This window comes from Vanacampus margaritifer, chromosome 13 (genome assembly GCF_051991255.1).
Source record: "Vanacampus margaritifer isolate UIUO_Vmar chromosome 13, RoL_Vmar_1.0, whole genome shotgun sequence".
NCBI classification, from domain to species: domain Eukaryota; kingdom Metazoa; phylum Chordata; class Actinopteri; order Syngnathiformes; family Syngnathidae; genus Vanacampus; species Vanacampus margaritifer.
In genome coordinates, this window is record NC_135444.1 from 5912660 (window position 1) to 5937625 (window position 24966).

Genomic DNA, 24966 nt, shown 5'->3' on the forward strand with positions numbered 1-24966 from the left:
AGGACTGAAAAATATCTGTCATTGACAGCCCCCTAAAAACAATTATTTTGTAATTCCCCAAACCATCCACCAGATTAGTGACCAAACACTATATTAAGCCCTTTAATTAACTTTTAACATGCAAAAGTTTCTTGACATGATGTTGCCACGAGACACTGCTATACGGTTAAATTAGGCAGGGCTTTCAGTGAATAGGGGAGTTTTTCAGAGAATAACCCTGTGGATAGGTTCAAAGAAAAAAAATTACGAATGCCAAATGTACTTCCTGTTTTTGACATTTGTAGGTTGCTCTCATCGGGTTCTCTGGTAGTGATAGCACCCACAGTGGAGGACACAGCTCTATATGAGTGTGTTGTCTCTAATGAGGCAGGAGAAGATGCCAGATCCATCAATCTCACTGTCCAAGGTGAGTGACATCATAACTCCTTCTATCGTTGTTTATTAGTGTCTGTACAATATTGTTGGGTGAATTTAAAGTAGCTCTCATTTCAATTGAGTGTTTAACTGCTGTTGTCTTTCTAGTCCCTCCATCAATAGCTGATGAACCCACAGACCTTGTTATAAATAGATTGTCCCCAGTGGTCATTGCCTGTACTGCCTCAGGCGTCCCTGATCCCACAATTCATTGGAGCAAAGATGGTATCAAGATGCTCAAGCAGGGGCAAGGATACAGGATCTTGCACACAGGTCAGTGATGTAATGGTTTTGTTGGTATGCATTTGTGACAGCCTTAACTCTTTGAAATCCCAACGAGTACCGCCATCAATGGTAATTGACGTCAACTATGTTGCTGTTTTTTCCAATGAGTAGCGCAGTGTCTTGGGCAGCTCTAGTTTCATGAATGAGCTTGGGGGGTGGAGAAACACCCACTACCTATGGTCAGCGTCACTAAAGAAACAATACTTGTGTCAAAGTCACTGTGTTGCCGAAAATGTATCTTTTCTCAAAAAGCTTGTTTTTTCTTTATTTTTTCCATTATAGCTTGGTGTCACTCAAATGACCTATTTTCAAATAGTGATTAACTCTTTGACTGCCAAAAACCTTAAATGACGTTTAGTAAAAACCTACGGAGGGCCGCCAAGGACGTTAAAAGACGTTCTCCAATTTTTTTGGGGGGGAAACGGGTGGAAGAAAGCCTTGGCCAGCTGTGGTGAAAGTTTCAAGCAGATCTAGTTAGCCTAATGACTATTTTTGGCCCCTAGATGGCAGCAATGACTCTCTTTTGACAAGATTGGGTAGGCGTCAGTAGAAGACGTGAGGCGGAGCTAGATGGCTGAGGAAGCGAACAATGGCGACCGGTTGCAAGCAGCTCACACTTGGGAATTTTTTTCAAAGACGAAAGGCATCGACCAACGCTAAACAGCACATTGATGACGACGATGATCATCATCGATGATGATGATGGTGACTCCGAGGTTGACGCCGAAGTTGGAAGCGCTGACGCGGCGGCTATGACAACGTCATAAAGGTTCACGGGCTAGCGATGCTAACACCGGAAAACGCGGAGCACAACCGAGCACGCTCAGGCGGACGCTCAGGCGGACGCTCAGGCGGACGCTCAGGCGGACGCTCAGGCGGACGCTCAGGCGGACGCTCAGGCGGACGACGAAGAGTGCCCCGAGTCCAATGCATATTCATCGGAGGAGTGGGTACAGTCTGCTACTTGCTATTCCCCGGAAAAAAAGGCCGTCAAGAAAGTGTAACGTCTGCACGCGAAATGGACAATCGAAGTGAAACGTATCTGTTGTGCAAATCCTGCTCCGTCTCCTTGCACGCAGGGCAGTGTTACAAAAAGAAAAACTGTATTTGAAACATCCACATAATTGTAAATAGTACCACAGTTGCACACATTTGTAAACAGTTTGCGAAATTGTTTTGTCAAATTGTTACACTGTTGAATGGAAATAAACGTATCTTGCAATCTAAAAACACTTTTTCATTGTTGGTGGTGGTGTATTACAGAAGTAAAGCACTATTTAGGGGTTTGTGGCATCATTCATGGACAAAAAGAAATGTAGAATTCACTAGAGTGCATGAAATAACATCGTTTCACAAAAAGCTCTTTTTCTCCGCTTTTTGTTTCAAAACAGAGCATTTCGGTGAAACTAACCATTTTCTATTGTTATTACTGAAGAACGGAATAAGGTAGAAACAAACTTTTTTTTCTGATGAAAGATGAGAGTTCAATCTTTCATTTGGTAGTATGTGTGTTTCCATAGTCCAAACACAACATTTTCTGTGCACCTTGAAAGATCAGTCAAAATGCTTAAATCGGCTGGCACTGGCGACATCCCGTTTCTGAAAACGTCTGGCAGTCAAAGAGTTAATAAAGAATGAAATAAGGTAGAATTATACTTTTTTTCTAATGAGAGAATGAAATTCAATCTTTCATATGGTATCCACCATGTTTACATAGACGTAGCACACAATATTCTGTTTGCCTTGAAAAATGAGTGAAAATGCTCAAAGTCGGCTGGAGTTGTCTTTTTGGATAACATTTGGCAGTAAAAGAGTTAATATTTCCCCTTATATGGATATATGGTGAATGTATAGCAATTATTAATCAGACTGAATTGGTATATTCCACTGTGTTCAGGTCAAGTAGAAATAAGCTCAGCTGAGCTCAGTCATGCAGGACGCTATTCATGCACAGCTAAGAATGCTGCAGGCGTTACTCATCGTTACGTGCAGCTCACTGTACAGGGTAAGATGTTTTGAGCATATTAGCTTTGCTTACATCTTATCACGACTTGTTCCGTGGAACGATATAAAATGTTCATCTCTCCCATCTATTTTCCTAGAGCTTCCTGTGATCCATTCCCACCCATCCACCCTGGAGGTGATCCTCAATAATCCCATCGTGCTGCCCTGCGAGGCCACAGGCTCACCAAGGCCGACAATCACTTGGCAGAAGGAGGGCATCAACATACACACCACAGGTCCGCCACCACCTTGCCTATGCGTGTGTCTCTCATTAATCACGTGTGGTTGCTTGGTAAAGAAATGGCTCGTGTTTTCTGATAGGTGGAAGTTTCACAGTGCTGCCTAACGGAAATCTTCAGATCACCAAGGCGTCCGTGTCCAATTCTGGAACTTATATATGTGTGGCTCAAAACCCAGCTGGTACTGCTTTGGGCAAGACCAAACTCAGAGTACAAGGTAAGTAAGCTCTAGTCAGGTAACTTCAGCTAAGTTCTTTGTGAACTCATGTGTGCATGTATTTATTTATTTATTTATTCATTTAATTGTGGGGAGAAATAGAAGAGTGACTTGTGTAAATAACAAATACAGAGACAAATAATGCAATACTGCAATAATTATGGAGATAAAACAACATACAGACAAACAACACATCAGAATCAAATTTATTGGTCAAATATCTAAAAACACACAATTTGTCTTCAGTCACAACCTGTCCGAAAAAAATAACAATGACCAACAGAGGGAGACAGAATAGAAAGCCTGGCGACTCACTAGTTAGCTCTTTTCTTAGTTGGAAAAAAGACATGAGGAAGGAGAGAGGGGGGAAAAAAGGCCCAATCTGTGCTCCTTCAGACATGAACGTAAAATGTTAGTAAATTGAAAGTGTGTCAACAGAGAACAAACTTAAAGTCAGATGTTGGGGCATTGAGTTTCTGACTTACAACCAAAATATATTGTACAATTATTTTCCACACTTGTTGCCTACTTTGTTTTAAAATATTTCACATTATATTCATTATACGTCAAGGTTATTTAAGTTAACAAAAACTAACAAAATAACTCAAATTAAATTCAAAAAACATTTTCGTTAACAAAATAAAATTTTATAAATTTTTTACAAAAGCGAAAACTAACTGAAACTACATTTTATGTTTACAAAACTAACTGAAACTTACTATAGTTATAGCGAAAATGTCCTTTGTTTTAGTCTTTGTTAATTAATATTAGTATTAATTGAATACTTTGGGGTTGATTTTAAATGTGATTTTAAGTATATTTATTTCAATATTAACCGGAATAAGGACGTTTGAAAGTATGTCACACAGAAGTGACGTCATCTAGCAGCAGCCAATACAAAAGCACCTTCAGATGACTTTGCTCCTAGGCAACAATTATGCGTGCTTGACTATTGGCTCCAATGGCTCGGGTCGCCTGCTTTTTCATTTAACTCAACCAAAATGCTATGTAAGAAATGTCTGGACGTGAGTAGACTGGTCGCCATGACTGGAACGAGCGTGATGTGACAGGACCTGATTTGACTTGACTTGCCTCGGAGTGGCTATGGCTTCTTGGCTGTGACCAGGAAGACTTTGCTGTGACGATGGCTACTTGCCTGTGACGATGGCTACTTAGCTGTGGCGATGACTTGGCTGTGGCGAGGACTTGACACACAAACTTCCACACATAACATAGCAAATGCAACCACACTGACTGGACAAACACAACAGACTAAGGCCCCGTCCAGACGGAAACAAATCGGTATCGGTATAAGAAGACGAACACAGGAGAAGTGACAATGGTGGGTGATTCAAGTACAAGCATAAACAAGCTCAGGAGGCTGCGCAAAACGACTACGACACGGCTATTCGCCATTGTTGTTGGCAGACTGACGGTTCGCGCGCAGTCACGCGAGAATTGGAGCATACGTCATCAAACTACGACAATGCGTCGTCATCGAGTTGCAACCATTACGTCATCACTGGAGGAGTATCCTGCATATGGTGTCCAGACAGATGCGTACGGGGCGCATATTGAAATCTTTCCACTCTGGAGCCTGGTTTCAAAAGTGATCGTTTTCAAACTCCAAAACCACACCGTCGGGTGGACGAACGGCCTAAACGCTAAGAAACTTGTGTGGATACATTGAAACGGGTTTTCATGTGGACGGGGCCTAAATACACCAACACTAATGAGACACATTAGTGTTGGTGTAAGACACACACACATAGACGTAGTTAGACATAATGAGACCAGGGAAGAAACCAAGAACACAAGACAAAAAACACCAAACCACAGACAAAAACAACAAGAACACCCATAACAAACAACCCCCACAGAACCGAAACATGATAATACTGAAACTAACTACAACTAACCATTTTTTAAATAAATAAAACTAATAAAAACTAACAGAACCACCCTGAAATCTAATTAAGATGAACTAATTTAAAAAATAGAACTCAAACCAAAATATAAACTAAATAACATGAAATTTCCAAAACTATAATAACCCTGCTATACACACATCTGATATTATCATTATCTTCCCCAGTACCTCCAGCCATCCGCTCCGAAATCCAAAAATACCTGGCCCCTGTGGACTCCTCCGTGACTCTGCAGTGTCAATCGGATGGCGTCCCTCCCCCTTCTATCACATGGCACAAAGATGGGCAGCCCCTGGGGGAATCTGTACGTCAGCGGGTGCTCGCTTCAGGCTCCCTACAGATCGCGTTCATCCAGCCGGGCGATACGGGAAGATACACTTGTACCGCTGCCAATTCTGCGGGAACCAGCAGCCTGAAGATGAGCTTGACTGTGCAGAGTGAGTTTTCATAAATATAAGCCGCTCACTGTTAGCTTATTGTCAACTATAATTTTAACCGAATCACCATTAATAAATGTCCCCTTTGCAGTACCCCCCTCCATTCTTGACTTCAAACAGGAAGTAGTTGTGGTGGAAAGTAATCAGGCCCAACTAGCATGTGTGGCGAATGGTGTCCCACAACCGACCCTATCCTGGGAGAAAGATGGTGTTCTTTTAAGAGTGGGAACAGGGGAGTACACCATTTTGCCCTCTGGGGAGCTGGTTATTGATACGGCTCAGGTGAGGACTATAACTCTGTCTTCATTGTACGTATGTATATTAGGGGTGCTGTTAATTTTCTTGTGTGAAAAATGATATTCTCCCTCCTTTTTCACCAACGACATCAGCCTGGTGATGCAGGCAGTTACACATGTGTTGCCACCAACGAAGTTGGTCATGACAGTCAGACGGTGAGCTTGTCTGTTCATACCCACCCTGTCTTCACTGAGTTGCTTGGAGACGTCTCCCTCAACAAGGGCGAGCGCCTCCTGCTGGACTGTGCAGTCAGTGGCATCCCACTCCCCAGGATCTCATGGGCCTTCAACAACAACATCATCCCAGGTGCATCCATTGATTAGCAAAATTACACCATTTAAGAAAAAGCATTTTAAAAAATTCACATTTTTTGATGAGTTATGGGATAGGCTCCAGCGCCCCCTCGACCCTTTGTGAGGGATAAGCGGTTAAGAAAATGGATGGATGGATAAAAAAGAAATAGCGTGAATAAAGACTATAACGGATTTTAACTCATGAAGGCAGCACTTCAAACTCTGCACTTTATCAACAACCATTTGGCTTTGACTGCATGCTTCAGACAGTGTAGTCTGGTCATGGCTTGAAAATGGTGAAACTTTGTGTTGGAGCAGTATTATGTCATTTGACCACATTTGGCAAATTTCAGAGTGGCTCCGTCTACAAAAAAAAAGAAGAAAAAAAGACATGGTCTTCTAAATTGATGGGGAGGTTGTCCAATCTCCACATACCCAACCATTTCTATACAGGCAATGAAAAAGTCAATGGTCTCCTAACTATAATAATCCTAATTGTTCATGACAAAACTAATCAGCTTTCAATTTTGTGGAAAGATTTTAGGGATGAAATTAAGCCGTTGATTATAAATTGTAAATAGGCCCTATTATCCAACATCAGTGACCCCTGACCTTCTCAATACCATTCTGGGTGGATGATTTAAAATTCCCATATTCCAAAAGTTTTTCAAAAACAAAGGCACCAGTTATAACTGCAAATTCAGATACAATGGACCCCTGCTTATGCCTGGCACTCGCATACTCAACCTATTCTATATTTTTCAACTAATTCACTTTTTAAAATGCAATTATAATTTACGTCAATTACACTTGGATTTTCATTTTTCGCAATCAGGCCCATCTTTATCTACTGTATTTTTCTAGTGTTCCTGTTGTTGTGGCATCTCAATACCCCCCCCCCCCCCCCTATAATCCACTTTACCAAAGTTGTGTTGAAATAAAAAACGTAATCATGAACTTGAATGAAGGTCTATGAGTTTTTATGTTTTACTTTTATGAAGATGAATTTTCATTGTGTTTTGACGATTTTCTCTCATTGCCTCTGATGTACTGATGCTGTAGTTCACTATGATCACATGAGTGGCCACAGTGAGATGGTGATAGAGAGAGTGAGTAAAGAAGATGCTGGCACGTATACATGTGTGGCGGAAAACTCAGTTGGAAGCATCAAGTCTTTGGGTTTTGTCTACGTCAAAGGTAAGATGACATTCATCCTCCTTTTACGATCGCATCTTCAAACGCTATCATGACTTTTTGTCCGCTTTTTCTACATTCAGAGCCTCCTATCATTGATGGGGAGCTTCACTCCAACCGAATCGAACCTCTCGGCGGCAATGCGATTCTGAACTGTGACGTTCGGGGAGACCCACTTCCCACCATCCAGTGGAGCAAAAATGGAATAAACATAGCCATCAGCAAGCGCGTCCGTCAACTGGACAACGGTTCTCTGGCCATCCATGGCACAGTGGTAGGAAAGCACTTTAGATCGTGCGTGTCTAATACAATGTAACATTTCCTCAGTTAAGTGCATTTCTTTTTGACAAATTGCTTGTGTGGGTTTTAATTGATTTTTTCACAGGTTGAAGATGCAGGCAACTATTTTTGTGTGGCAACAAACGATGCTGGTGTTGTGGAACTAAGTGTCACTCTAACTTTGCAGAGTAAGCTGTGTGAAAATCATTTTCAGGACTGACCAATAGAATCAGGTGACCTGAAAATCTCTTGCATTGGTGTTATTTTCCAGGTGCGCCCACCATTATAGTAGAGCCTGTAACAAGAGTGGTGGACGCTGGCACGACATTGGTACTCAACTGCCAGGCGGAGGGGGAGCCTACCCCAGTGATTGAATGGTCTCGCCAAGGACATCCGCTTTTGGGCAGCGACCACTTCTCCACTTTATCTAATGGGTCCCTTCGGGTAAACAGTGCCCAGAAGGAGGACACAGCTGAATATGAATGTATAGCAAGAAACCTACTTGGATCAGTACTGGTTCGGGTTGGGCTAACTGTTCGAGGTACTTCGCCCGCCCGTAATTCTAATAGGCATACATAGTTACAAAAAGCTGATAATTATGTTTTGTTTGTGTTTTTTTCCAGTTCATGGAGGCTACTCTGAATGGGCTAATTGGGGCCCTTGCAGTTCAACATGCGGGATTGGTTCTCAAAAGAGGCAGAGACAGTGTAACAATCCTATTCCTGCCAATGGAGGACAACACTGTGCAGGATCAGACACAGAGACACGCAGTTGTCACGGGAAGCCTTGTCCGGGTAGGGTTACTGTCAACAGCTGATAATGGTGGATGTTACATGCAAGACTTTAGGATTTGCATTTCAAACTATAGTTGACGGTAACTGGTCAGAGTGGTCTTCGTGGGAGGAGTGCTCTCGGACATGTGGTCATGGGAACAGAACGAGGGTGCGGACTTGCAGTAACCCGCCAGTACAGTATGGAGGAAGGCCATGTGAGGGAAGGGCTGTTGAGGCCATCATGTGCAGTGTCCGACCTTGTCCAGGTAAGACAACAAATGTTCTTTTGCTAAGGCCGTATCCCACTGAGGAGTTTTGTTCCAGATTAACTGCCGTTCGCTAAATGTTCTCTTAGAGTTTTGTAAGGGTTTTCTTCAAGCAAGGCAAGTTTGAACATGAGGTGAACGTTTAGCGAACCTTGATATGAAATCAACATTCACATGCATATGTTTAGAATGCATAATTGGGCTGGAAAAATATCATGTGAAAATGTGCATCCTTGAATTCTGAGAAAATAATTAATTTTAATCCTTGAAATATCAACTTTAAATATATTTAGAAAGGACAATGACAAAATAAAAATAAAAACGTGAAATAAGAATAGAATATACTCAAATAATAGCAAGTGGAAAGCAGTAAGAACAAATACTGACTGTTCCTGTGGATTCATGGTGTACACATTTAAAGTGAATACAGAAGAAAGTTACGATTTAATTATATTAAAATAGCTCGTTTTTCGCACATTTGTGCCTTTGCGTAGTGTTATCTTACCTATGTGTATGTGTTCCCACTGCATTTGTGTGTGCATATTCATTATGTGAAGGAAAAACACTCCCGAAGTCGATGCTAACTTCCGATTAGCGTTTGAATTCACTTTTAGCATTTGCGGTAGGCTAGCAATGTTCCAAAAATGAAGCATGTTTTGTATTTAAATATACAGTGGCTGTTATTCTTTTTGTTGTGTGCTTAATTTTACAGTTAACTCCAACTGGAATGTCATTAACCATCTTAAAGGACGTTTGGGGGGCAACCGAATAAAATACGCTACACTTGCTCGTTGCTTATGCTACGTAAGCAAAATGGTGCATTCAGTGTACTTTGACAGCATCGGAAATTTTTGTTTTCTTTGATGATAATGTTTTAAGGGGAAAATAATCTGCTATTTGGCCCAGTTGGCCGATTGTTTTGTTTGAAGGGCAATAATCGGCGATTAAAATCTCCCTATGTGTGGAGAGTAAAAGAGACGTGACTTGCCTTCATCTCCTCGTCTCGTCATTTACTGCATTGTGTAGGATTTTAGAGTACCATCTAACAGTGCAGGCCTCCAGTGAAGTGCCGACTCTGTTTTCACTGACGCAGTGTCAGGTGGCTGGGGGCTTTGGCTTCCTTGGAGCCCGTGCAGTGAGACCTGCGGAAAGGGTATGCAGTCAAGAATCCGTTTGTGCAACAACCCGCCGCCTGCATTTAATGGATCACCATGTGAGGGCACAGACACGCAAACACAAGTGTGCAAGGAGAGACCATGTCCTGGTAGGCACGTTTTGCTTTGCTGTTTACAAGAGTGAAAATCTTAAAATAGTGAGATCCTTTTTCAGGCATTTAATACAGCTAATTGAACAAATGATTCTTTTCAATAGTGGATGGGAAGTGGTCATCGTGGGTGAGTTGGGGAGCCTGCAGCGTTTCCTGCAGCGGCGGCACCAGACAAAGAACACGCCTCTGTGCCAGCCCCGGCCCACTATACGGTGGACGGCAGTGTGAAGGCAACGACGTGCACATTGACTTTTGTAATAGCGAGCCCTGCCCAGGTTAGTTATCACCAGTTTTGCTACGTTGTTATGTGTGACTTCTTGTGGTGTACTTATTTATCCATTCATGTGTTCTGGCTATCAGTCAATGGGAACTGGGGTCCATGGAGCAGCTGGGGAAGTTGCAGCAAGACATGCAACGGAGGGCAGATGAGGCGCTACAGGACATGTGACAACCCCAGGCCGGCCAACAGCGGCAGAACGTGTGCAGGCGCGGATGCACAAATACAAAGATGTAACACAGCCATGTGTCCTGGTGCGTGTTTGCAACTACACTTGAATATGCTGTGTAGTGCTGTCACTAACGACTTCTTTAAAAATCGAGTCTTCTATTGATTATTCCATCGAATAATCCCCCCCCCCCCTGTTTTTTTAAAGTCCAAAAGAAAAAAGTTTAGTGGATATAAATACTCATTGTCCCTTATCTTCTGTACACGTATGCACACATTTCACAAACACTAACAAAAAGCATATGCTTTTTAGCCTATGCTAAATGGTTAACAATCGCGATTAGCATTAGCCCCGAATAGTCAAATCACTTACTTATTGTACTTTTCCCGAAAATCACTTCATAGTCCAACAAATGAAAAATTTAATTTGATCAAAATATTAAATGGCAAATGGAGTGCATATGTTTACTAAGCCTGACGTATTGGCTTGTCTCATTCAAACATATTGAGTTGTCGAAGCCTACAAAGGCAATTGATGCAGCATAGGCCTACTAACGGTACCATGTGGAAAGGTTTTTCAAACAACTTACTTTATGCTCCAGGATCCCACGCCGTCACACTGATGTTTTTCTTTGGTTCCATTCCATTTTAACTCTATAAACGTCATGAGTACTTGCTTATTGTAGCTTCATACTTGATAATGCTACTAGCTAATGCTAATCTAGCTATGGTATTGCGAAGTGAGTTTGTTTCTAAGGTGCGCGTCAGCGTTTGCAAACTCCCTTCCGTCTGTTGTTAAGTGCATTGTGGCCAACTGGGTCAATTTGGCACACTTATTGCACTCTTTGGTGTGTAAAATTGTAATAATAGTCCTTACGGCAAATGCTGGATGGCTTAGCTTGAACGCTACTTGGAGGAGTGGAAAAACAACTTGGAGGAGTGAGTCTTGCCCTAAGTTTAACATGCATGACTTGCCATCTTACGTGTTTGGCTCCAATAAATTCGTTAGAACTCTTATTTCTTTAGCGATTTTGATGTGGATTATTTTGTTACAAACATCAGATATTGTAGCGATGCTAATTTTCTCCCTTTTCAGTCTAAAGAGAGCACAAGTGTTTTGGTGAAGGCCGGTCAGAGTCCGTCAGCAATAACTGTCCGTGCGGAAACATGAAATAGTGGTTCCGGCAACTTCCAGGTGCCGCAAATATGTTTTTTAAAATGATAAAAATAGCTTCAACACATGCATTTTTGCGTCGACCAATTTTTGTGGTCGACCCAACCGACTTGGTCAACATTTTTTCCCAGCCCTAATGCTGTGTACTGAAAAGCATTCTGTGACTTAAGAAACAATCAAGCTGTTTGAGTGAGCGTTTTTACATGAAGTTGATGTGAACGTATTTTGTTTTACTGCAGTTGATGGTAACTGGGGACCCTGGCAGTCTTGGGGAGAATGCTCCGCTTCCTGTGGGGGTGGAGAAAGGACACGCGTGCGTCTCTGTAATAACCCATCACCTAGTAAAGGTGGCCGCCTGTGCCCAGGAGACCCCTCCCAACTGTCCAGGTGTAACGTTGAGGCTTGTCCAGGTAAGACATCTGGATATGCATTGTATCTCTAAAAGCCATTTTAAATATTGTATCTCTTTGTCAGGTGGGCCACAGATGGCACGAGGAAGCATTATAGGGAATATCAATGATATCAAGTTTGGTATAGCCATACTGAATGCCACCGTCATTGACACAACATCTGGTGGCAAACTCGTCAAAGCATCTATTTCAAATATTCCAAGATCATTAGGTCAGTTATAGAAACAATTATCGAAATTTTCATTATTTGGGATCTGCCAAATGAAATGCCTCAATCCTCTTAACTTTCGTTCAAGGGCCTGCAATGAGGAAGCTTATTTCCCTCTTGAATCCTATCTACTGGACCACTGCACAGGAAGTAGGAGAGGCTTTCAACGGGTACACATTAACTGGAGCTATCTTCAGGCGAGAAACACAGGTGGAATTTGCTACAGGTAGATATGCACAGGTGTAAATGTGAGTGTGAATTATCATTGATGGGAGATCAGTCAGGGTCTACCCCAACTCTTATCCAAAGTCAAATGTGATTGGCGCCAAGTCACCATATCAGGACAAGCAATATAGAAAATGTCTCTAAAAGGTCTAAACAAAAATAATTCTAATAATTGTGCTGATCAAGAGCTTGAGCTTTCCAATCCTTCTTCTTAAACTTAGGTGAGATTCTAAGGATGACTCACATTGCCCGGGGCTTAGACTCCGATGGAGCATTGTTACTGGACATAGTCGTGAATGGACAAATCCTCCAGCTGCCTTCACATGTTGATATCAGCATCAAGGTATGCACATTACATTACACACAAAAGCCAATGTATTATCATTTGTTATAATGATTCTTTTTTTTTTTTTTCAAATAAAGTTGTAAGGCAGGTTGTGTCCAAACTACAGCTCGGGCTTTTTGCAGCCCACCGTCCATTTTTTGAGTGGCCCATGGCCAGAGGTGGCAAATCCAGGTCCAGAAAGTAAAAAGCATGCCAGAGTTTGGCTTTAGCCCCTCGTGCTAGCTAGCTAGCGCCCTAGCAGGTAAACAAGCACCCGGGGAGCTAGCTAGCTAGAACCTGGGGCTCAAGCCAAACTGTGGCAGGGTTTTTACTTTCTGGACCGAGATTTGCCACCTTGGCCCGTGACATATACTCAAAACACACATGACTGCTTATTTATTTCCACGTTGCCCATATCATTCGCCATTTTAATTGATGGGTTATCTTGTTATTTTTATTGTACTGTTTGTTTTCTTTCAACTACTGTATGTTGGTACGGTGACCTTGAGTGCCCTGAAACATGCCTATATATAAAATGAATTATTATTGCCTGTTTGGGTGCGGTAAAGAATGTCAAGTTCCTTGCATTCATTCAATTTTGTGCATAAAAAAAGTGGACACCCCCCGTTATAGGAGAAATGAAGACTATGCTGTGTTCCTATCAGGACTACACAGAAGACTACATCCAGACAGGACCAGGCCAGCTCTATGCGCTGTCCACACGCATGTTTAGCATTGATAGGGAAAGCGTGCCTTACTCCTGGAACCACACCATCTCCTATGACGTATCCAGGGGCAAGATGCCCTACTTAGTACAGACTCTTCATGCAACAGCCATCAGCGCTCAGTATCACGCCATGGAGGAGGTGCTGGAATACAGCATCCAAGCTCGGATCAGCAAGGGTACGAGAAATTACCTTGATTAACAATCAAGGCTGTGTTATTTTTTTATTCTATCTCTGACCTATTCCAGCTTTTCTTAGTTGTGTTTTTTAGGTTGATCTGCTTCTTTCACATTGATGTATGGATTTCTCTCCTACATAATAGAAAGTAAATCCCATGTTTTTCATTCCAGGTGATCGCAGTAACCAGTGTCCTCATGGGTTTACTTTGGTTTCTGCAGGGCCGTACTGTGCAGGTGGCTGTTCTTGGCTTCATTTGTTGTCATTGACTCTTTAGATATTGAATTTTAATAATGAAATCATTTATATTATTGTTTATTTGTTTTTTTTGCAGATGAGAATGAGTGTGAAGTGGGAAACCCCTGTTCTCATGCATGTCACAACGCTATGGGCACCTACTACTGCTCTTGTCCCCGGGGGCTCACCATTTCGGCCGATGGCAGGACCTGTCAAGGTATGTAACACTCACACACATAACGCGCTGACTGTTAATTATTTTCATCTCAGTGTGTCGCAACCCAAACGTTCGTCCCCACCAGATATTGACGAGTGTTTGCTGGGTGCCAACGTGTGTCATGATGGACAAGACTGTGAAAACACGATTGGGTCATACCAGTGCGTTATGCGCTGTGGCCGCGGGTTCAGGAGAACAGCTGATGGCCACGGCTGCACGGGTACAATAGCACAATAGCAAATCCTTGAATTCTGCTCCTTTCCACTCAGGGGTGTTGAAGTTCATACATCTCTCATATTTTTTGCTTAGATATCAATGAGTGCCAGGAGTCCAATCCATGCAATCAACATTGCGTGAACACCTTTGGTAGTTATCGCTGCGCCTGTGAGCCTGGATTTCAGCTCAGGAATCGACGCTGTGTTGGTAAGTGTGCATTTAAAAAAAATTACATTGCTTCAATTGGATATCCTAACAGCAACATATTTACCTGTATCTGTCTGTTTATACACCTATTTGGTGATTAGTTCATTAGTTCAGTATGTATGTAGTGCTATACATAATCAAGGTAATCAGTATTCACACTCCCCAAATCACTTGAATATAATTTTAGGCACATCTTACAGTAGTCTTAAAAATAAATGGTTGACAGATTATTTGTTTTTTTTAAAAAAAGAAAAAGAAAGAAGTAAATAATTTATAAAAAATCACTCAATTAATTTTAAATTAAGTTTTGAAATGATTGACAGGATATACTAGGTGGCATTTAACAGATTGGGTCAAACCATCCTGCTATGGGGGGGAGGGGGGGGGTGTCAGGTTTTGTAAGACAATGAAATTGAATAGCCTACTGAATATAACATTCATTTTATGAACTTAGATTTTTCTCAAATATTTAAATAATTTTATAATTATTTTTTAAGGATTTTTGTGCATGGATGTAACTTTTGGACTTTATTTTAAAGTCTCACGTCCCCCTTTGGTATACCTTCGCGTACCCCCAGGATTACACATACCTCCATTTTAGAAACACAGCTCTATGTGGCCCCCCTAGTCTGAACACGATATTCTGATTAATTTTGCGTTTGTCAAATATAAATTAAGCAACAAAATCCACCTTTTTTTAAATCAACCTCAGGGGGCGGCCATTTTGCCATTTTGCTATAGAGCAAAAATGACATCACAGCTGAGTTAGTGACCAATCACGGCTCAGCTTGCGATTGTCACATGATCAAACTCAGAAAATAGGTGAGTCGTAATTGACCTGAGCGCAAAGTGTGATGTTTAAGTTAAAGTACCTTAGATTGTCACACTAAGTAATTTTCAGTCGACATCTAATGGCCGCCCCAAGAGCTGGCTGAATTTTTCTGCCTAATTCATATTCCACTAGTGCAATATTAATCACAATACCATGTTTAAACTAATAGGGGCACATAGAGTATTTAAAAAAATATGTTTGACTTATCTTCCTGGTATTATTCCAGAACTGACGTCTCTTTCCCCAAATGCCGTTCCAGATATAAATGAATGCAGACAGCGGGTTTGTCGCTCAGACCAGCAGTGTAAAAATACCCGTGGTGGCTATAACTGCATCGACCTGTGCCCCAGTGGTATGACCAAGGGTGCCAATGGGACATGTGTAGGTCAGTGTTGCGTGTTCATCGTTCATGTAAGACATAATGTTGTTTGACTTCGACCACTCTCTATGGTAGATATTGACGAGTGCCGAGATGGCACCCACCAGTGCAGATACAACCAGATCTGTGAAAACACGAGAGGGAGTTACCACTGCACGTGTCCACGCGGGTACCGATCTCAGGGAGTGGGCAGACCCTGTGTTGGTATGTATTTCATCTTTGGCTATTGTAGCTTTCAAAAGTCCTGATTTAAAAACATTGAGCAGCTAACTTTTGCTTGCTCATGTGCAAATATGTTAGGCTGAATTTATATATTTTAGAGGGATGAATGCATCTCTTTTATAGGACTTGCTCATTGCTTGTGTTTGTTTTGAACTTTTCATCTCTTTCTTTTGCTATCTGCCATCTTGTTTAAACATCACTGCTTGCTTAAACAACTCAAGCGCTGCAAACCGCCTATTTACTTATGAATTCAGCACCACAAAAGGTCGAGAGATGCAATGCATGGTACCGTGGCTTTTTTGACTTGGGCGTAAGAGATGGAAAGAGTCAAAGGAAAAGACAGTTGATGGCTCCAAAGCAAGACCAGCACCTTTTCATTTACGTCGCTGTCACACCTTGTCTGTTATCACTCTTTTGGACTTTCCCAACTCTGCTTCATAACAGCACACTCCTGCCTGTGACATCATTAACCTGTCTTATCTTGTCTTGTAGCTGACATTAAATTTCAATTCAATCACATTGTTGCGAATTTGATTGATGTTTTTTGTCATTTGAAACCAAATATTTCATTTGAGATGACAGTGGGGTAACTGATGTATCCCCTTTCCTCCCCCATCCTCATCTCTCCTTTCTATTTACATGACCCGCACCACATGTCTTTTATTTCTGTCCTCGTCATCTTTACTCTCATCCGTCTCCACATGACCTACGTCTTCCATTCTCCTTGACTGCTTCTTCTCTCCTCCTGGTGCTGGTCTTTCTTTGTGTGGAGGGCAGATGTCAATGAATGTGAGCGGCTTCCGCAACCCTGTGCCCACCGGTGTGTCAACACTCCAGGCAGCTTTAAGTGCACCTGCCCACCGGGGCGCTACCTGCTGGGGGACAGAAAGTCATGTGCCGGGCTTGAGCGCCTGCCAACTTATGAGAGTTACTCTTACGGCTTCCGAACATCCCAGTCCTTTCCTGAGCGCGACCCCGACCAGCGCCTCTACCACAACTTGGCCTCGCACAGCTATCACTCCTACAACGCCAACACAAGGGGGCGCGACAGAGGCCGGAGCCCGAGAGGAGTCCCCATAAATCAGGGCCCCGAAGCTTGTCAGGAGGGGTTTGTGTCCAAGGATGGACGCTGCTTAGGTAACACGAGAGAGCAGGCAGGGTCACAGAGAGAAACACAGTGCACAGTGCGATTGTATTATACTGGTTAATTCTTCAAGCAGAAATTCTTCTAACACTCTCCTCACCTCACCAATTCAGATTCCAAAGTAAAAGCTTACATGACAATATTGACATGGAGTCAATTATTGGTCAACACATTAGGTTCAAGCAAGTATTAATTTAACAATTTTGGTTGATTATTGTTATGGTTCTAACAGGGGCGTGACCCTTCCCCCACACACAAACCAAGATTTTGCAAATATTGGCTGTTTGTTATGTAAAAGGATCATCCATTTCTGATAGAGGTGGCAGCAATCTAGAAAAGTTACGTTCGCACCGCACACCTCCGTCAATCTTTTATTTTTTTCCAAGGCATAAAACAGCTGTTCGCCCCGGGCGTCTAATGAGCTTCGCGCACCACTGGGTAGAAATGGTATAAAATGTCACTGCATCATCATAACAAGTGTTTCTAATATTTTGGCTGCCGTATTTATCTACACCAAGGATGGGCAATTGGCCAGAAGGGGGGGTGGCCCCTTGATTAATTAAAAAAATTAAAAGTGAACCAGTTCAGGGTGTACCACGCCTACTGCCCGAAGCCAGCTGGGATAGGCTCCAGTACCCCCCGCGACCCTTATGAGGAATAAGCGGTTAAGAAAATAGATGGATAAATAATGTTTTTTTCCCCCTCTTTTTTTAATGTGAAGAATGGAAAGAAATTGTGGAAAAATCCCTAAAACAAAATCCAAATTGTGAAACAATAATGGAGGAAAAAGAAAAAAATCCCCATGTATACACATTTATAGGTGCCGAAATGTAAATATGCAGCGGTCGAGTGTACTTTTAACTTGTATTACCAGTCACCACTAAATGGCAGACATTGCTTAGTTGCGCTTACACTGGGTCTTGTACTGCCCTGGATTACAACGTGAATAGTCCTAATATTATTATTTTTTTGTGCTTTTGGAGTGATGTGCTTTATAAACACTGGACTTCAAATAATATTACAAATTTGAGTGAGTTGGTTTTTGCGGGAAAAAATGCGCAAAATGAGTTATTGCACTGTTTTCCCCCCCCAACAGTTACAGTATGTGCCGTCCTCAATTTCACTCTCAGACATTTTCACTGAAGCAATCCCCTTCCCAGCTGTTTTACTGGATTTTGACTGATTTTGCAAGGCCCACAGAATATTATGTTCTATTGCTATAAAACCATGAACCTACCAAAAGAAAGATTAGAGTCTCTTCTTTCATCAGAAAAAAGTATATTTGTATCTGTTTCCGTTTTGCAGCAATTAGCATTAAAGTATAGCTAAGTTTCATCATCCTTCACAAATCTGTATAGAACTGTGGGTAAATGAGCTTTTTTCAACATGGCCCTGGTTGATCTCGTTTGCTCTGCTGCCACCTGCTGGCCATTTGTGTAATAACTATCATTCCGTCAACCGTTCTTTGCAGTTCTTTGCAGACTACATCAAAGCATTCTATATGCTCTAGCATAAATAATAATAATAAAAAAGTATAACTATGTCTTTGGGACACTTAAAACATTAAAATAGAACGTATTTATACATTTTTGGAAGCAAATGAGGTAAAGGGGAAGTCAGCCTTAACTATTTCTTGACAATAATATCTTATATATGACCTCACTAGTTTAATCATAACATTCTGAATAATATTACATTTGTGGAATATGAGTTATGCAGCAAAATCCAGCCGTTTTTTATCCATCCCAGGGGGCGGCCATTTTGCCACTTGCTGTCGACTGAAGATGACATCACAGTTTGTTCAAGGCAACAGCCAATCATAGCTCACCTGTTTTGTTGTTACCTGAGACCTGAGCAACTGTGATGTCGTTTTCACTCAACAGCAAGTGGCAAAATGGACGCCTTCTGATATTGATAAAAACTGCTTGATTTTGCTGCTTAACTCATATTCTACTAACGCAATATTAACCAAAATACTGTATTTAAACTCGCGAGGCTGCATAGAACATATTGTCAAATTAGGTTGACTTCCCCTTTAAATGGTCATTTTTATGCAAAAGCGCCCTTTGCACTGGGGAAAATATCACAGTATGTGGTTATTTTGTTGTTTGCTTGAGAAATTTATTATCAAAATGATAAACACATTTGCACATATTTTGTCCAAATCTAAAATAGCATTTTTGTCATAAATCAAGTTAGGGAGTATGTGGTTCCATATGTGGCCCTCCAGCAAAAATGATTAAAATGTAAATTGCCCATTCCTGTTCTACACGGCAGGGCCACAATACAGTCCATGTTACACCGCTTGTGTTCTGTAATATGTGCCAGATATCAACGAGTGTGAGGTGAGGGATTCCTGCCAGCATGAGTGCGTAAACACACCAGGAAGCCACAGGTGTCTTTGCCCAACTGGTTACCACCTGATGACCAACGGCAAGACATGCCAAGGTGAGAGCTTCACTTATGGACCACCTTAATTCATACATTTAAATGACTGATAATAACCAGTTTTAGGACTACCTCACTGTAGCGTATACAATTAGATTTGGTGATAAGTTGCTTGTTGTATTTCCAGATATAGACGAGTGTCTTGAGCAGAACATCCAATGTGGAGCCAACCGTATGTGCTTCAACATGAGAGGAAGTTATCAATGCATTGACACACCTTGTCCACCTAACTACCAGAGAGAGCCCGCCACAGGGTAAATACACACGCACACACTTTATATATGAGATGTGGATGGACATATGGAATATTCCAAAAATGTATTCCAGCCTCTTTGCAGATTAACACTCATCTCACGTCTGCGATTTGTGTTTCAGGTTCTGTCTGAAGAACTGCCCTCCAAATGACCTTGAATGCGCCCTGAGCCCTTACGCTCTCGAGTACAAGCTCCTGTCCCTTCCGTTCGGCATCGCCGCCAACCAAGACCTCATCAGACTGGTGGCCTACACGCAGGACGGAGTGATGCACCCTCGGACCACCTTCCTCGTGGTGGACGAGGACGTCACGTTGCCGTTCGCCATTCGGGATGAGAACCTCAAAGGGGTGCTTTTCACCACCCGACCCTTACGAGAGCCTCATACATACCGCATGAAGGTGCGAGCTCTGTCCTACAGCGAAGACGGGGGCATCGAGTATCAGACCACCTTCATCGTCTACATCGCCGTCTCGGCCTATCCTTACTGAGAGCACTTTAAATGACAGCGGACTAAAGGTGCGGGCTGATGTTGCATCCTCCTCCTGCAACTCTACTGGGATGATACATTGTGTTCACGTCGAGAGAATGAAATAAGAACACTGACTTGTGTAAGTGGATTTCAATCCAAAACGAGTCCTGGCTATTTATTACTTTTAATTGCTGCCCTTCTTTGTAAACACACAAAATGCTCCCAAATAAATGTATGTTCATTTAATGGTCAAAAGTATTGGGACACCAAAAGGCCAACAGTACCTGCTCTAGTGCATTCAATGCTGTTTAGTGGTCAGGGACACATCATGTTGGAAGGCCTCACCCAAACTGTCCCCACAAGAATAAAATAATCCAAAACGTCTTGATAAAATGAATTATGGTTAAATAATTTATTAAGAGGTGTATCCTTAGGCTTTTGTTCAAATTGTCAAATGTTTATTACTGGAAAGGTCTTGAATATAAAATGCGTTATAGAGAAGTACAGTTTTTTTATGTTAACATGTGACTGCATGGCACAAAGGCACCCTTGGGTAGCAACCCGTTACACACTCAGTGACGTCGCTGCGTCATCCACCAATTGATGCCTAGATGTACTTTTTTTTTTTTTTACTTGTACATAATGTTTTTTGTTACATGTACTGCTATACTGGACTTCTTTTTTTTTTTTTTTTTAAATAAAAACAAAATTGCATCACAGTGCAATTTATGTTAAATGGAACAAGGGGCAGCATGATGACCTAGTTACAATGCTTGGGTCCAAATGTCAGCTCGGCCAGGGTGAATTGGAGTACGAATGTTAGCTTGTATGCATCATATTTTCCCTGTGATTGTTTGGCAACCAGTCCGGGTTGTGGAAGGGGGGAGAGAAGAAAAAAAGCAAATTCAACCAGCATTCATGCCATTTATTTTTGTCCCAAAAAAAAAGCACAAACATAAAAAAAGGACTTTTCCATAAGGCAGTTTTTGTACATCAGTTTGGTATGTCTCTTCATTTCCTCACCCTGCAACGAGAAATACATGAAGCAGAAGACAATCGAATAGTTCTTCTGATCACGTCAAAACAGCCAATACTGCATTAGAAAATACATCTAGCAACTTGGAACGTATAACTACCGACGTCAAGACTGAACCATTATGACTCAATTTCTGAGAATGAAAATAAAGTCAACTGTAGTGAAGCTTTGGTGGAACAATGAATAAATTCCAAGTGATTTAAAATAAGCAGGTAAAAAAAACGGGCTTTTTTTCTGATATTTTGTTCTCTACTACACAAGTCATTGAAATCAACTGAAATGTAATCTAATTCTTTTATTTGGCAACAGATGAGCTCTACCTCATAAGGCAGACAAAACCTCAACAGGTTTCCCCTGGTTATGCAAAATGTTTGGGATAATGATGAGAATGACAAATCAATGTGCATTAGATTTGAACTTAGGTACAGAACACACAAAATATACAAAAAAGACGGGTGCGGAAATCCTGGCGGCAAACGCCCCAACAATATTTTAAGATGACAGTATAAGTGCATAAACACACAAACCAAATATGCATCACCAATTATTGGTCTCGCTCATTAACCAAGATTGCTTATTTTACTCAAAATCTTTCAAATTTGAAGTTGGGAGTTGGTCTTGATGCGGTTGCAACACAAAGAAAAGAACATATTCCAGTTTAAATTGAAAAAATAAAATAAAAATACTCTGAGGGTCATTAGTCCTATTTGAAGAGCACCTAAGAACTGAAACAGGGGATCCGTGTGTGCACTTAGTGACAAACATGACCGAGCATGAGAAGATAAATGTGCCAAAATTATTTTTTAACCTAATATGACCCAGATAAGATTTTTGATCTGACACAATCCATTCACCCTTCCAATCTTCACTCCTCTGATTTTCCTTGTAGTCCATATGCCATCTGTTACATTGTGTGTGTCTGTCAGACATGCGCTCCACATTTAGACCGTCTTCCTCGCCGTCAGCACTCGCACAATACTGCCTACACCGCCGGCGGCCAGCGCCTACAAATGCACAAAAAGGGATTTATTGACGAGACAATTTAGAGTACATTTCTACTTAAGAAGTCAATGGCATACTCCTATAAATGTAATATTCGTCGGAAAAATACGAGTACTTTGTCAACAAGTGTGAACTGATAGTGACCAGATGTTCAAAAATCAATCGAGCAACAATTTGAATACAAACATTGTTATCATTTTTTTTTCTCTGAGTGAAGTGGACCTATTGCAAAAGGGTACCTTTTCATGCCACTGCAGGAGGACCGCGCTACTGTTTTCCGATGGCCTCTCAAAGCCTTTGTAGATGTATTTCATCAGCAGGTCCACGCCATTCTTGTCCAGAGACTGAACTCCTTTCTCAATGTCGCTGCTCTTAAAGGCGCTGAGCACCTTCAGCACCAGATTCTCCGCACGGTCCTGGTGACAAATTGAACAGACGTGGGAAGATGTAAACACTGGCACGGAGGACAAAATGGCAGTGAGCCGAACCCCACCTTGACGTTCTGGTTCTTGGTGTTGATTGGTGGGTTCTTGAGGACCGCGTGTAGAGCTGCCATGTTGTCTCCTGTACAGGGTCCGGTTAAGGTTGGAACACACACACAGGCACAATTCTACATTTTTAAAAACAATTACATCAAATGATGGGTTTTATTGTATCTGTTTATCATTTGACGGTTTCGTCATTGATATGCTAAAATTAGATTACATTTTAAAAGGCTGTTTTTTGTTATAGCAATAAAAAATGGTTGAAAAACTTAAAAGCAAAGATTCTCCCATCTGATAGGCTAAAATATGAGGTGGGCGGGGCAAGACTCTTAAAATGAGGAAGTGTTGCACTTTTATACCTTATAAGGCCTTCCATCCAAAAATTAACGGACGCTTGCTTTGTAGCTACATTTCGGAACGCGCTCGAAAACGCACTGTTTATTGGCACAAAGAACAAGTAGAATTTACTCGTAAGTTATGAATGAGTGACATAAACACGAGAAGTATCTAAAAATTGGGAAATCACTTCGAGCCTACTAGCCATAGCAACCTTGTTAAATGGGAGCAGAAATCCCTGGAATGTGACTGTCAGGCAAGTCTGGGCAGTGACTGGCCTCATTGTAAACGCCCGATTAGCAAGAAACACCCACCCAAGCATACACAAAGAGCACGTTAGACAGATTTCACCATGAAATACGACATTAACATTTTGCACAATATGCTTCGCGTTCTAGCACAAAGCGAGCCAATAACGTAAAGGATATTGTCTGATGAGGGAGTCCACCTCCGCCTCGTCGGGACCCAGCTGGTTCTCCCCTCCGTCCTCCTCGTCCACAAATTTGTTCTCGTCGTACTCATCCACGTCCACTCGCCTGAAGCGGGCGGACATGACGTTCTTCGACATTTCGGGAATGGGAAAAAAGGGCAATTCAACAGAATCAAAGAGCGCTAACGTGAAAGCTTAATTTCCGGCCTTTTTGCAGTCAACTGACAAGCAGGAAGCTTCCTGACGTCCTCTCCTTCCTTGTGTGGCTTTTGGTTCCGCATTGTACGATGTCGCTATCGTGCGGCCAACTTCTGGAACTGCAAGCAGTCTCAACCGTGACCGCTAGAGGGCAAGCACACCTTACAACTTGGCATAAAACGACAACTATTTAGAATGGAATAGAATAGAATGTCTTTATTGTCATTGTAAATCAGGTTAAAGAAATCGGGAGCAATGCTATGTTTGCTGTATAGGAAGAGGAAATCAAATGTAAACGATAAAGCACAATAAAATATATCAAGAACATTAATTAACTAGTACAAAATCACGGTACAGTACTTGCACAAACAGGTAAAGTGGCTTTGCATATTGCACATTGGAGGTGGGAAGAAATTCATGGGTGAAAAAAGTATGACTACTGCTGAGAGTAGCATTAGATGATTTGCATTACAAGTAATTGCAAATATTCAGGATTATTGTTATTATAGTTCCAGTAATATCTATATTTCAATATACTATAACTGAAAAAGTAGAATTCCAGTTTGAAGTTGAGGCAATTAACTCAACTCTCGTCTATGTAAATATGCAAACTTTTTTTTTTTCAATTTTGGAATGCAATTTCTATAGATGTGGAAAGAGGAAACATATATATAAAATATCTCCAAATTTTTTGAATGAAATTGTGGAAAATGTGGGGATTTGGTGAATGTGTTGAAAACAGTCTAGAATGAGCTGAATATTTTGAAGTTTGTCTATTTTGTATCGGTCAAGAAATGTGAAAGCAGGACGTAAATGTGTACAATGTTAATTAATTTGACATTTTATTGTGAAAGTGTGTAATTTCAGTAATGTGGGAGTAATTGAAATGTGAAAAGCAGTTCTCAATATGTTTTGAATGAGCTGAACACATGGGAATGCTTTGATTTGGTCAAGAAATGGGGATTGAAGTAAATTGGTAAAATAGATTTCTCATATTTATGGGTGGGGGGTTTTGTCAAAATGTGGGAATTTTATTGTGAAAGGTGTGGAATTTGGTGAGTGAATGTGAAAAATAGTTCGCAAAATGTCCTGAATGATCTGAACAGTTGGAATGAGAAAGATGGGATTTTTTTGTTGTTGTCGGGTGTCTCATCCAATTGAGTAGGGGATTTTTGAGTGTAAAAATGTTTATTTCTGGGAAAAATGGGAATGTGGAAAATAGCTAGTGAATGAGGTGAAAATTCTGAAGTAGAAATGGTTTGAAATGGTGGA

At 41.5% G+C, this 24966-nt stretch overlaps 2 protein-coding genes across 4 annotated transcripts in view; one reads left to right on the plus strand and one right to left on the minus strand.

The window, feature by feature from the left end:
• Window positions 1–21198, plus strand: part of hmcn1 (hemicentin 1) — a 94156-nt gene extending 72958 nt beyond the window's left edge. For 2 of the 3 annotated variants that reach the window (XM_077583200.1, XM_077583201.1), the window contains exons 76-107: window positions 285–406; window positions 523–687; window positions 2597–2704; window positions 2802–2939; window positions 3025–3159; window positions 5255–5524; window positions 5616–5806; window positions 5914–6127; window positions 7177–7311; window positions 7392–7582; window positions 7694–7775; window positions 7859–8128; window positions 8211–8381; window positions 8456–8626; window positions 9720–9890; window positions 9998–10168; window positions 10254–10424; window positions 11752–11922; window positions 11987–12133; window positions 12219–12356; window positions 12577–12698; window positions 13346–13583; window positions 13756–13818; window positions 13917–14036; window positions 14122–14256; window positions 14346–14459; window positions 15551–15676; window positions 15746–15874; window positions 16670–17029; window positions 19365–19484; window positions 19612–19738; window positions 19860–21198. In XM_077583200.1, coding sequence (XP_077439326.1) covers window positions 285–406; window positions 523–687; window positions 2597–2704; window positions 2802–2939; window positions 3025–3159; window positions 5255–5524; window positions 5616–5806; window positions 5914–6127; window positions 7177–7311; window positions 7392–7582; window positions 7694–7775; window positions 7859–8128; window positions 8211–8381; window positions 8456–8626; window positions 9720–9890; window positions 9998–10168; window positions 10254–10424; window positions 11752–11922; window positions 11987–12133; window positions 12219–12356; window positions 12577–12698; window positions 13346–13583; window positions 13756–13818; window positions 13917–14036; window positions 14122–14256; window positions 14346–14459; window positions 15551–15676; window positions 15746–15874; window positions 16670–17029; window positions 19365–19484; window positions 19612–19738; window positions 19860–20226 — 5353 coding nt within the window. In that variant the 3' untranslated portion in view covers window positions 20227–21198. The remainder of the gene's footprint in view (window positions 1–284; window positions 407–522; window positions 688–2596; window positions 2705–2801; window positions 2940–3024; window positions 3160–5254; window positions 5525–5615; window positions 5807–5913; window positions 6128–7176; window positions 7312–7391; window positions 7583–7693; window positions 7776–7858; window positions 8129–8210; window positions 8382–8455; window positions 8627–9719; window positions 9891–9997; window positions 10169–10253; window positions 10425–11751; window positions 11923–11986; window positions 12134–12218; window positions 12357–12576; window positions 12699–13345; window positions 13584–13755; window positions 13819–13916; window positions 14037–14121; window positions 14257–14345; window positions 14460–15550; window positions 15677–15745; window positions 15875–16669; window positions 17030–19364; window positions 19485–19611; window positions 19739–19859) is intronic. The other variant, XM_077583202.1, reaches the window with a different exon arrangement.
• arpc5b (actin related protein 2/3 complex, subunit 5B) lies at window positions 21118–23768 on the minus strand. The gene is made up of 4 exons (XM_077583203.1): window positions 23494–23768; window positions 22739–22810; window positions 22485–22661; window positions 21118–22247 (listed from the first exon to the last, which is right to left on the minus strand). The coding sequence occupies exons 1-4, from the start codon at window positions 23632–23634 to the stop codon at window positions 22185–22187; spliced, it is 453 nt and encodes a 150-aa protein (XP_077439329.1). The 5' UTR covers window positions 23635–23768; the 3' UTR covers window positions 21118–22184.
• Window positions 23769–24966: the final 1198 nt, after the last annotated feature.